General features: G+C 47.9%; 4 protein-coding genes across 4 annotated transcripts; 3 read left to right on the top strand and 1 right to left on the bottom strand.

Moving 5' to 3' along the window:
- Positions 1–730: 730 nt before the first annotated feature.
- Positions 731–2,191, top strand: pac2 (cAMP-independent regulatory protein; the record flags this gene model as incomplete). Its single annotated transcript, XM_031152763.1, has 1 exon — positions 731–2,191. The coding sequence occupies one exon, from the start codon at positions 731–733 to the stop codon at positions 2,189–2,191; it is 1,461 nt and encodes a 486-aa protein (XP_031002496.1).
- Positions 2,192–5,274: 3,083 nt separating this feature from the next.
- asnS (Asparagine--tRNA ligase) lies at positions 5,275–7,101 on the bottom strand (the record flags this gene model as incomplete). The annotated part of the gene is made up of 4 exons (XM_031152764.1): positions 5,275–5,433; positions 5,571–6,572; positions 6,640–6,760; positions 6,833–7,101. 4 exons carry the CDS (start codon positions 7,099–7,101, stop codon positions 5,275–5,277), a joined length of 1,551 nt encoding a protein of 516 aa, XP_031002497.1.
- A 1,463-nt stretch (positions 7,102–8,564) lies between these two features.
- LHYA1_G007840 (uncharacterized protein) lies at positions 8,565–8,921 on the top strand (the record flags this gene model as incomplete). Its single annotated transcript, XM_031152765.1, has 2 exons — positions 8,565–8,736; positions 8,788–8,921. The coding sequence occupies 2 exons, from the start codon at positions 8,565–8,567 to the stop codon at positions 8,919–8,921; spliced, it is 306 nt and encodes a 101-aa protein (XP_031002489.1).
- A 39-nt stretch (positions 8,922–8,960) lies between these two features.
- Positions 8,961–9,680, top strand: LHYA1_G007841 (uncharacterized protein; the record flags this gene model as incomplete). Its single annotated transcript, XM_031152766.1, has 3 exons — positions 8,961–9,090; positions 9,146–9,196; positions 9,244–9,680. The coding sequence occupies 3 exons, from the start codon at positions 8,961–8,963 to the stop codon at positions 9,678–9,680; spliced, it is 618 nt and encodes a 205-aa protein (XP_031002488.1).
- Positions 9,681–12,331: the final 2,651 nt, after the last annotated feature.

The following is a 12,331-nucleotide window of genomic DNA, read 5'->3' on the forward strand; positions in this document are numbered from 1 at the left end:
GGCAGGCAGAGAGAGAGAGAGTGAGAGTGAGAGTGAGAGAGTGAGAGTGAGAGAGAGAGAGGCAGGACAGGGAAGGTGTACGAGTCGCACAGATAGATCTTCTCTGTGTACTTTGTATCCCCATGCCCATGCCCATCCCCTCCCCTCCCCTCCCCTCTCCAATTACCTCTATTGCCTCCCCTCCTTCCCCTCCAATTACCTCCCCTCCCTCCCGGGGCCCCCCCACAGAATCGTCAAGTCTACGCGCACTCGTTTTATCCTTTTAAGCCTCAGCCACCTTTGTGCTGCTTCACTTCAATTCCCACCCACACATTGTTTCTGTCTCTGTTCCTGTCTCTCTGTCTCAGTCTTACTGTCTCATTTATCTTTTTTTTGTCCTCCTTCTCTTGCTAACTGTGTCTGAAGCAACCACCACTATACCATCGTGTACATCAACCACCAATTGTCTCGGTATCTCGAAATACTTGCGCAGATCGTCCTTTTCACGCCAATTCTTGTCTGTTTCGCCCACCCACCGCACAGACTCAAAATTCTTCTGTGACGGCCCAGCTGCTGCTAGAACCCAGTACGGAACGTCGATCTAGCATATTGTCTTGGCCAAACCCGACAAATCTGCCCCGGCGAGCAAGCCTGTCCGCGTAGAGCTTCCACAAGCCAGCAGTATCGCGGTACGCCCGACTCTTGAGAGCACCTTGAGAACACCAATTGATCCAAATCCCACACTGCCAACATGATGGATACATACTACGGCCACGTACGGACACCTGCGGATGCCATCAAGCTCTTCGAAGCTTGCCGTCTCGGTCTACTGCCCCGAGTCCAACGAAGACTTTCGGAGAAGGAGAGACAATCTATAAAGTCCGGCTCTGTGTTTGTTTGGGATGAGCGGGAGGCAGGAATGAGGAGATGGACAGATGGGAAATCATGGAGCGCTAGTAGAGTATCTGGTAGCTTCCTCACATACCGGGAGATGGAGGGCAAGAGGGGAGGCGGATCTTTTGCACAAACACCTATTCGACGACAAAATGGAAAGACACCAGACAGTGGAAGGGGCAGCGACGAGGACCAAGATATGGACGGAGAGGGACCAGATGGGTACAGATACAAGCCAGACGGGTTGATGAAGCAGTCTTTCAGCATCACCACATCGACTGGGCAACACCTGCATCTCATCAGCTACTATTCTCGACCTCACCCCAACTCGCCAGAGCTCCCACAACCAACTAGTGATCCCCAGCTTCGGCACATTGTGCCAGTTCAGGGAATGTATCCGGAATCAACTGTACACGAAGCTCAAGGGCCCGCAGTCACCAGAGCACCAATGCAACCCCAACATCACCAGCAAAATCCGTACATGCAATCACCACACATGCAACAACCATCTCCAGGTCACAGAGGTCAAGCCTACCAGTACCCTGTGTCCCAAGGTTACGCGTGGCCTCCATCGCCAATGTCAACGCCACCCTTTGCCCAATATTCTGCCCCTATGTACGGCTCATCACTTCCACCTCCACCCCCTGGATCCGCTCATAACTCACCATATCAGCACCATAAACACAGCCCTCATCAATCGAATGGTATGCCTTTACAGCAAACTGTGTACGATAGACCTCCGCCACAAATGTCTGACTCCTCTCTCCCTCCACCACCTCCTCCACCCGGACACCGAGGCATGAGCACGGCGACTGCAATCAATACAATGCCATCATACCAACCAAATCCAAGTCCTCAAATTGCCTCGGCAAGATTGGTTGCGGAGCAACAAGCTCAGATTGCTCAGCGTGCTTTGAGTGCAGGTGCGCCCTTGATCGATCCTCGCATTACAGGCGAGCAATCATTTCCACACGCCCAAATGAACGCTGCCCAACGGACTTCGACGCCACCTCAAAATGGCAACACGTCGCGAACCAACACTCCCACATCATCAGGTGATTCGCCACGGGATACTACTCCCAAGCTAAATGGGACAGCACAGGCACAGAGCATTCCTAGTATTTCAAGCTTGGTTCACGCTACTGATTCCGTGAGCGTCATGACCGATAACAAGAGCAACAGCAGCCGCGCTGGAAGCAAGAGTCCAAAAGAGGGTGGCGACAACCAAAAGCCAAAGGACATTCCGCATGATAAGTTGAACATCATTGGCGAAGACAAGAGAGCTATTCGAGTTTTAGACCGCAAGTTCTACATTTGAAGATTGTCAAAACCGTAGTATGGGGTTTTATTGTTTAGCAAGTTGAGATGGCGTATGAGGCGAATGACATGGGATAGAGGCAAGGAGTCTTATACCCATAATGCATGATTTATTTTCTCTTTGTAAAAAGTACAATCTTGTTTTACAGCAGAGCGGGCATAGGCATGGACATGGGCATGGGGGAGTACACTGGCATTTCTGGGAGCTTTGCATTGCGTCTGGCGTTTTTGTGGGAAGGGAACAGGTTCAAGAGGCTTCTTACCCTTTAGATTCTAGATGTCAAGGAAAGGAAATGGCAATAGTCTCAACACAACAAGATATTTCAAGATAGCCGTTTTGTTTCGTATATTTAATCTTTATGATTATAATCTTTGCAAACCTAGAATTGCATCTATCGCCGAGTAATTCGATGGATACAGTACATACACGGTATAACTTATACCCAATTCACAATCCACTAACAAGCAAGCTCAAGCTCAAACTCCAACCCTGCGCCTACCTACCTGCCTACCTGCCTGCGTGGCTGCACATGTCATGTCATACCATGTCGTTAAATCCTTCAGGGGCGGGGCGGAGAAGTGCTACTGCTTCTGCTGCATCCTTTAATGGTAAGTAAATAGGTAGGTAGGTAGGTACTGTAAGATGAGCTTACGGAGTACATTAGTGGGCGCTGTGCGGTGGGTGTAGTGCGACACCTCGTAAAAGCCAGCCAGTATACTAAGGTAATGATTTAATTTCATAGGATTGGATGGGATTGGATATAAGGTTCGTTTTATAACGTCAGCTACGGCGTGGGTCCAGTCGGATGCGAAGGCGAAGGAAATGGTGAGTGATATTGTGGTGGGTTGCGGTGCGGTGCGGTTTCAGGGAGCGAAAGATAGATGGATAGATATGTGGTCATACGGCACTATGGGGAGTGCAGTGTAGTGTAGTTTATAACAGCAAGAGATATCGGTCCCCCTACATGTATGTCCTTACTGTATATAGGTATGGTATGTAAGTCGTCTTGGAGGGATTTCGCTTTCGGGTCTTTTATCCTATTCGAATGGTGTTGGTAGGGTTGATGGGATGGGGTTGACATAAGCATCAAGTAAGTGAGCGAGTACTAAGTAGAGGGAAAAAGATGGGAATGAGTGAATGAATGAGTGAGTATATGAGTGAGTAAATAAATGATGGTACTGTATAGTACAGTACGTTGGAAAATGGACTTTACCTTTATTTCTGCCTACCTACTGTACTGTACTGTATCTGCCATAATGAAGCTTCCGCTTCCCATCCTTTCTCCCTAGCCATTTGGATGGATGGATTTGGCTGACCGCACAAACGATGCATGCACAACATACATACGGAGGAGGAGGATCGTATCGTATTGTATCGTATATTAAGCATATAGTAAGTAAGTCGCCTAGGACAGGCAGGACCAAACACCACACGTTCTGGACTTTTAGGCTGAGCATGGCATGGCATTTCGATTCTGGTTTCTTGTGTCTCTTCTGATTGATGTTGGGGCTGCTTCTGCTACAGAACGCGTATACTACTGTACTATACGCCGCATGTTGGAAATCCTACTCCTATACCATGTAATGTATGCATGCATGCCGAGGTGCTTACCCGCTGCAGACAAGTTTAATTCCAAGGCGAGTCAAGTCAAGTCACGGACAAAGCACTGCTAGGCTAGGGTCCTCTTAATCTTGACATACGTATGTATGTATGTATGTATGTGTCGATTCTGAAATCCTACCTTGATTCCAATGCTACAGTACCAGATCTCCCGCGGGGAGCTGGGAGCGGGGAGCCGGATGCAACAAGGCAGATTTAGACGGAGTAGAGTACCACTCTACTGTAGGTAGGTAGGTATATTAAGTTCCAACATGTACTGTATCAACCTTGCTTATATTTGTAAAGTACTCGTACAGCCCTATTACAACCAATCTTGAAATGTTGGTAACTTCACCACACCGCGTAAGCGCAGCGCAGCGCAGGCATCAAACAATTCAACCCCGCTTCCCATCCAATCCTGTCCCATCCCATCTCACCTATCAATTAGCCTTAAATGCAACCACACCGCAGGCACAGAAAGACAGACAGACAAACAAAATAAGCGCCGGCCGTGCTCGAGCAAGACGTATGTTTATACATGTGCGATTCGTAATTTATACCGAGTAGACTCTGCATATACCGTACCGTACTGTATACCATACCTAGTACAGTACAGCACCATTGTACCGGAGGTAAATCCGCTGCCTTGGCCTGGGCTGCGGATGCAGGTCGGAGGATTTTCTGTTTAGGTGCGTGCGTGCGTGCGTGCGGCGCGGAGCGAACCTTTTCCTGGCTCGCGGAGGAGGGAGGTACAGTCAGTACTGCAGAGTTCTACCGAGAGAGAAGTTGGTGGCGTTGATTTTATTCTGCTGCAGGGAATGTGGATAGTTCGGGGTTATTCTTTTGGTTTTGGGCAATGTCGCTCGGGTTGGTGTTTTGATCATGTGGCGACTGCTACTGCCACTGCTACTGGATTCGTGAGATGCAGTTGGAATTGAGTTGGGAATTGGCTTCTCTATATCTGTAGAGGGGGTGTGGAGATACTGTGGTACTGCTGTACGTACCGACCTCGGTTATGTGGTGGTGGCAGGTGGATGGTGGGGTTGATTTGTTTCATGTTTCAGGCGGGGTGTGGTGGTGGCAGTGTATGTGCTTGGTAAGAATGTTCATATATAGATATGAGAGCTCTGAACTGTTGGCAATGGCCATATTGGGGTAGGACAGCGTGGTCACTTCGTATAGACAATTTGCATGTTGGTTTTCCGTGTCGGAGCATGTCTAGTCTTCCATAAACGGAAGGGAATTAGGGCATGACGGGTGATGATCGGTGCCGGTGGTAGTGTGATTCGATGGTGACCGGTGCTGCACGAGAATGAAGCAATACAACAAGAACGAGGCAGACTTGTTCCATGCCAGTGGTAGTACCGTTTCGTCCTCATAATACAAGAATGGATAAGGAAAGATATTCTAGGCAACGACTAACAGGATGACAGAATTTCTGGTCTTGATACAGCGTCACAACAGTTGGACGCAGAAGGAATCATCTAACAGTCGCAGCGTCCAACCCATCTGGGAAATGTCACTATTTCCCTGATATTCTGCACACCTGACAGATACCCCAACAGTCGATCAAATCCTAGACCGAATCCGCCATGCGGCACACTACCCCACCGTCTTAGGTCTACGTACCACTTCAGTTCACCCTAAATAAGACCGCATAGTTAGCATTACTGACTTGGGAAGTGTCAAGGGCTTTTGGGGCTAGGAGACTTGGTAGTCATCCGGATATCGAGCATAACTTCACCAACAGAAAGGAATGCATTGCTGTCTAGGCACTTACAAGTTGCTCATCTGTAATTGACGATACCGGCCCAGGAGGGAGCATACCCTTCTCCTGCATGGAATGAAGTAGAGGCTCCAGCCGATGCTCACGCATCGAACCACCAACGACTTCGCAGACCTCGGGCAACAAGAGATCAAAACAATCAACAGTTTCTTGGCCAGGGCTGGCTTGCTCATTCGTAGGAGATGAAAGCATATAAAACGGCTTGATTGACTTTGGGTACTTGGTCACGAATACTGGTGAGCCTTGACCTACTGTCTCAGCTAGATATCTTTCATGTTCGGCTTGCAACCCCAGGCCCCAGGTTGGAGCATGCTCGAATGGTTGTACATCCGAAGGCCTAGCTTGAAGATACTTTATGGCTTCGGTATAAGTGATTCGAGGCCAAGGACCAGATATAATACTTTCCCATCGGTTGTGAATCATCGAACCGCGCCCTTTCTCATCGTGTGGCCCACTAGAAGCTCTGTGAGATTCTATTTCCCCTAACAGCGGTGACAGCATGAGCTTGTAGGTCATGTACTTGATCATGTCCTCAATCACATCCATCACGCGATTCATGTCCTCTATGAAGCTCATTTCGGCTTCTAGCATGTAGAATTCACTCAAATGGCGCGCAGTATCACTCTTCTCGGCCCGAAAGGTAGGCGAAAGCGTCCATACTTTGCCTACAGACTGTGCCAAAGCTTCCAGATGCAACTGACTGGAGACGGTGAGGTACTTGGGTGACTTGAAAAAGGTTCCATTGTCCTTGTCCCCCACCGAGCCTGTATACGAACTTCCTACATTGAACACTTCGCCTGCCCCCTCACAGTCTGACGAGGTGATCATCGGAGTGTGGGTCTGTATGAAGTCTCTGTGACTGAAATATGTAGTGATATGTGCTATGCACTCGGATCGTAGTCGAAGCAAGGTAGTGTTGAAGGGTATGCGGGTCCGCATGTGTGGCATGGTACGCAGGTACTCGGGGGTGTGATATTTCTTTTGTAATGGAAATGTCTGGTATCTCCATCTCAGCTTGGCTCTCCGGTATATTTCAAGTATCTCAACAACAGTCCTTACGTACGGATGGATCAGAGGCTCCGAGAATGTCTACCCCCACTACATGAAGTTCGTGGCTTTGCGCCTTTGGATTCGGGGAAGGCTGCCACGACCCGGTCAGCCGGACTGCTGTTCCGGTGGAGAGACTATTGATGGAAGGATCAGTATGCAATCCTGTTTTTTCTTTCTTTTTTTCTTTTTTTCTGTAGGAGTCAGACCTTTTGGCTTGTGCTGGCGTAAGGAGGGCTTGCAGGGGCTCCAGACTTGAGCCATCGCCAATGGAAGCAAAAGCCCTCTGTTTCTGAGACCGCAGGGACCTGATAAACCCATTTACAACGACATTGCTAGGATCCGGGGGCCCGGTAGCGAGTAGGCGTGCAACGGAGGGTGGGAGAGGTGTATCAAGGCCAGATGAAAAGTTCCTGCGCCCGTTTCTGGAGTGGTTGAGTGCCAATTTGATACACTGTGAGAGCCTGGGTTGTACCATTGTACTCTGGTCTATCGATACGCCCGCCAGAAGAGGAAAGAAGGGTCCTGGAGGTCAGCAGCGGAAGGAGAGTTTGCGGTGGTGGAAGAGGGGGATTTGTCGTGGTGGTGGTGGAGGTGGTTGTGTTCAATGTTGTACGGTATTGAGTGTACTCGCATAGTACGGTAGGTAGGAGTAGGAGGTACCTAGGTACCTAGGTATCCGTACTATACCAGGTACTATACCATGTACCTTAAACAAGGTTTTGTTTCGTACCTAGGTAGTTTGGGACGCGCTAGCGCGCTAAAGAAAATATACGCGACGCCACTACGACCCGACCTGCCATGCTTCTCATTCTTTTTCATGCTCACTCACTCACCTTCAGCCTCACTTTCATAGCCCTACCTACTTGCCACTTGACATGACAATGTATTTCTGACTTGTCATTTATCATTTCGCAAGAGATCTGAGATGAGATCTGCTTTGAATCTGTCAATCTGTCAATCGGTCAATCAACCCTGTTGCATATCTTCTTTCTGTTGGGAATTGCCCTACATCTGGACATCTGGACCCCCCTTGGGCCTTCCCCCCCCCCTTCCCTTCCTTGCCCTCTCTATTACGTACCTACCGGTAGGTTGCAGGACTGTTCAGTACTCTCATTTGACTCCCTCGTGTTGCGTTTCTTGCTTCCTTTTCCACTTGACAAATTGCTCAAGCATGTTCCTCCCTTTTCAGAGTACATCCGCAAGGCTCACCGCCTCTATACGAGCCAAATATTGGGAGTAATGTAATCTCGGGCCATCGACTTCCTTTTCTGTACGATGTTCGACCTCCCGCCACTTGCCAGATATTTCTTTTTCAATTGCTTCACGATCATGTAGGACCCCAGCATTGATCCATGGAACCCCCCCCCCCTCCCCCCAAAGTCTTCTGTTACACACGTCTCCTCCCTTCTACACATAGACTTGCAGGTGACAGATCTTACTCGCCAATCTGAGTATTACCAGTTCGCGGTGCACAATGAGATCTTGGGATCCGGGATGTTGCATGACTTTCTCCTTCCTTCATACCGGGGGCCATAAGCCTTTGAAACCATTCGCTCTCGGGACGTTCGAGGTTACAAGCCTTGTCCTGACAAGTGCAATGGGACGTCCCAGTGAAGTATTGGTGTACTTCTGGTGGGGTTTGTGTCGACCGGGGGAACACTTCCAGAGTCCGAGAACCGGCTCATTGGAATCGAATCGGCACATTGTCTTACTTTCGCCGCACAATGACCCCCTTTGAACGAATGTTCCGTTGAGCAAGGCATGTTATTGGCAAAACGTAGCTTCTTATTCCACTTTCTCTGCGTTTCTCCATCCACACTCACGTATATAATGAGCACCCAGGTCCATCGAATCCATGGTATCAGGTCTCAAGTCAGTCATACCTTCTTTCAAGCTCAGCAGATACACTAGCCATTCTTCTTTCTCTTCGAAACCATCATGCCTCCATCAAAGCCAAAGCCTTCAGAGATCGCAGCAGAGGCTAAGAGGACATATATTCCCTACATTCGACAAAACTTCAGTGAGATATGGCCATCAACATCCTTCCTATGCTACTCCGAATCTATGTGTGCCCAACCATCGGGCCACTTAGATCGTCAAGCTCGTTTTGGTATGTTATCAGTCAAAAATCTAAGTCGATATCCCCTAATCTTATTTCCAGCTTTCTATGACGACGACCCTGTTGATCTCGCTCTCAAATGGAATGCTGGAGAGAAAAAGGCAATCGCTCCTATTATCATGCCGGCAAACGATAAAAGACCGGGGGGAGATTGGGAAGCAGGCAAGCTTTTGTGAACGCCCTAACTAATGCAGAATTAACGAAACTTAGGAGTCATGTCTCCAGAGGAGTGTCTCTGCAGACGCAGCAACCTAGTTGCAACACTCACAACGCCAGCGGAAGGTAACTCTTCCTCATCCAACTATCCGATCCCGTCAAAAGCCGGAATTTACTCTGGGAATGTCGGTAAGTCTTAACACGTTCTACCAACAGCTTCATGGTAACTTCTAACCGGTACTAGTGATCTTTCGAAATGGCCCTAACAATTATGAAGCTTGGGATGAATACCAAAGTATGCCTTGACCCATTTTCCTCCTAGTCACTTACTAAATCCTTCAGCTGTTCCTGTCATCTCAGTTTGTCCAGTCAAGCGGCCAAAATTGGATACTTCAGGGAAGAAATACTCGTTCAAGCAAGAAAAGGAGGTCATGCGAGACAAGATCCGCACGGTACTCAGAATCGCCATCTACTACGGCTATTGCAACCTCGTCATCGGAACTTTTGGCCTTGGTCCTGGGTTTCGAAATCCACCTGAAGAAGTCGCATCAATGTGGCGAGATGCTTTCCTTAAAGATCCCGAATTCCGGAACCATTTCCAAGATGTCGTCTTCGCCTTCCAAAACCCAGAGGGTCCTAATGCACCCAGCTCAAGCTCCTCCAAATCCTCATCTAAGTCTTCTAAGAGCTCATCTGCTTCCAAAAGCACGGCGTCATCTGATTTGGAGATTTTCAGGCATGTATTCAAGCCAGCCAATATCCATGGAGCCTTCAAGTGAAGCCCAAATGTATTCTAAGGTTCTTAGCATACCGGCGTAATCTTCTCATTGATTGAGTCTAGGAAATGAAATTAGGAGGCGTTTGTTTTCAGATAGAGTTTAGATAGATTGCATAGGGAAACTCTATAGGGGCGCTAGGAGGGCTGCAAAAAAATTATTCCCGTTCGCAGCTTGGTTTTGCTTGCCTGGATATGTTTTCCTTACTTTTCAGATCAGTTCTAATGCCACATAATTATTGACCTCCTCTCTTCATGTTGTCGCTGAAGTGAGCCTCTACATTATCGAGATATACCTGCCGGCAGATCTCATGCAAGAAGGCATGATACGTCCGTTTATTTCTATCTAGCAGCATACCGCTCAAATCTCTGTATCACCCACACTTCGTCACACCGCCGTACTACAGAAGTCTGCACGACCAACCCATTCCACAACGTCGGCGAGGTCTAGTCTCAAGCCACTGCCCATCCTCATCATGCACTTCCCCATCCGAGCTCCTAACGCCCTTCGCTTGAGGGCCATCGTACAATCTGTGCGCAGCCACATCACGCCACGGCTAAGACAGCGGATAACGATCTGCAGTCAGCCCTGGATATTGTCCGGCAGAAGCTCCGATCTTGATCTGATTGGAAAGTTGCATGGGACTCGGGTTCGGGTAGGACCACACCGGTACCTTTGCAGGTGTTGGTGTCGGCTTCCGTCAGGTGCATTGCCGATCTGCTGTGCTTCTGTGACTCAAGTAAGGAGGTTATTTCTAAAGTAAGTGGTGGGATGTGACCTGAGCTAGAGACTGGCAGTTTTGATTCTTGAACATCAACTTACACCGATACTTGAACGTTGCAGATTCTGATTCTTCATGATACAAAGCAGTTGAACGTTGATTAAACCCGAGAGTCGTCTTCAAAGGTATCTATATGGCAGATCCCAGAAAGTTTTCATTTCCGCCAGTTGGACGTTGAAGTAAGCAAATATCTCCAAAGCGACGTACACGTGACCCATTAAAAAAAGGGGCAAGGGGCGAGATCAATTCCTCTTCAACGGCATGAGTCACCACGCTGGTAACATGTGTTGATATGATCCTGATCAATCACCTGGTAGGTGGTGAATCAGCCACCAAATGATCGCTCATCTACGAGCTATCATGAAATTAGACTCAAATGCCGATAACTGTCCGTACTATCTGAGACTTTTGACGAAGATTCTGCATGCTCACCAACAAACTCTCCAACAGACCCACTGACAACATGCTCTCAACATCGTCATCGTCAGAGATTCCACGACTCCACATTCATGAATACGCCTTGTGTAGCCAATGCAAATACGAGCAGCAGCTCGATGACTGCAATGGTATGCTGCAAGTGCTTATCGAGGTCCATCCCCTGCTTGCTAGCAGAGAAATAATGTTTCAAGGAAGATGGAAAGACTTGGCCATTGCCGGGCTGGAGAATGAACTTTAAATAGTGATATGATATCCAAATCATACTCCCCTGGTTATACTTTGCGGACGAGATATCGATAAAGAATAGAAGACGATATTTTCTATACACATTTCGGATTCTTTTACTTGTTTTATATGATGTCTCTCGTTCTTTGTGGACAATTGGGTGCCATCGAGTAGACTTGCTGAGGCTTGAAGAAATATTCACAGCATACCCGGGACGTTGTAGCGCGTGCTGGACAGTGCAAGGCAGGGTTGGTAGGGAAAATTGCTCGGGGGAAATTTCAAGCCGAACGGGACTTCTTGGCCGATTATAGAGTCACATGTTAGGAGCTGTCTGCAAGGTTAGGAATGCTTGGTGATTGAAGGATGCTTCCGTAGATGAAGGGTTTGAAATGGTAAAATGAGGTGCTGGCACCTAAGAATTCAAAGTAAGACGATACTATTCAGCAATGCATGCTTATAGCACGTTAGAATTCAATGTCTAAGAAAAGCGTCCTAGCACTGCAGGCCTTTTGAAGCTAAACTAGCCATTGGAACGACACTCTTACGAGTAGGGATAGCGCCTACAACAAAATTGGAGTAGTTTGAGAAGGTTGAAGTATATAGTATAATGTTGGTATGATAGGATGATGAGCTATTCAAGAATCATTCAACTAGCTTTCCCATACCAGCGATGTAAGATTACCATTGTGTAACTTTCTCGGAATCCGGCTTTAGGTTCAATTCCAACACCTGTAACAGGAAACTGAATACTGCAGAAATATCAGTGTCTCGAAGCGAATGGAAACGCTTTTCGTGCATATATAAACCTAACTTGGGATTGGAAAGGTCCGTACTTGATTAGGTAACAATTGAGAGGCTTTCTAGAATAGGTAATTCTGGATACCTGACGCACGAATAGCATCATAAGAGGCTGGAAGAGAGGAATGGTAAACTGGCATCAAGTGTCACTAAAGCGGAAGTATAAGTGACCCTTGACGACGAGTTGATAAAGACTTGATGAGCAGGGATGAATACGCCGTTATGTGCACTTGGCTATGCTCACTGAATGCATCTAGTAAGTTCGAGTCCTGCAGAAACAGATTTGTCAGATTCAAGGCAACAATGGCATTCGAGTCCACTCAAACAAAGCATTGGTCCATAGTATTCCTGAGGGGAGATACACCTAGACGCAGCCTGTAATGGTAACTGTTCTTTGCTAGGGGGCTATAAA

This window comes from Lachnellula hyalina (assembly GCF_007821495.1).
Source record: "Lachnellula hyalina strain CBS 185.66 chromosome Unknown contig00166, whole genome shotgun sequence".
Taxonomy (NCBI): Eukaryota; Fungi; Ascomycota; class Leotiomycetes; order Helotiales; family Lachnaceae; genus Lachnellula; species Lachnellula hyalina.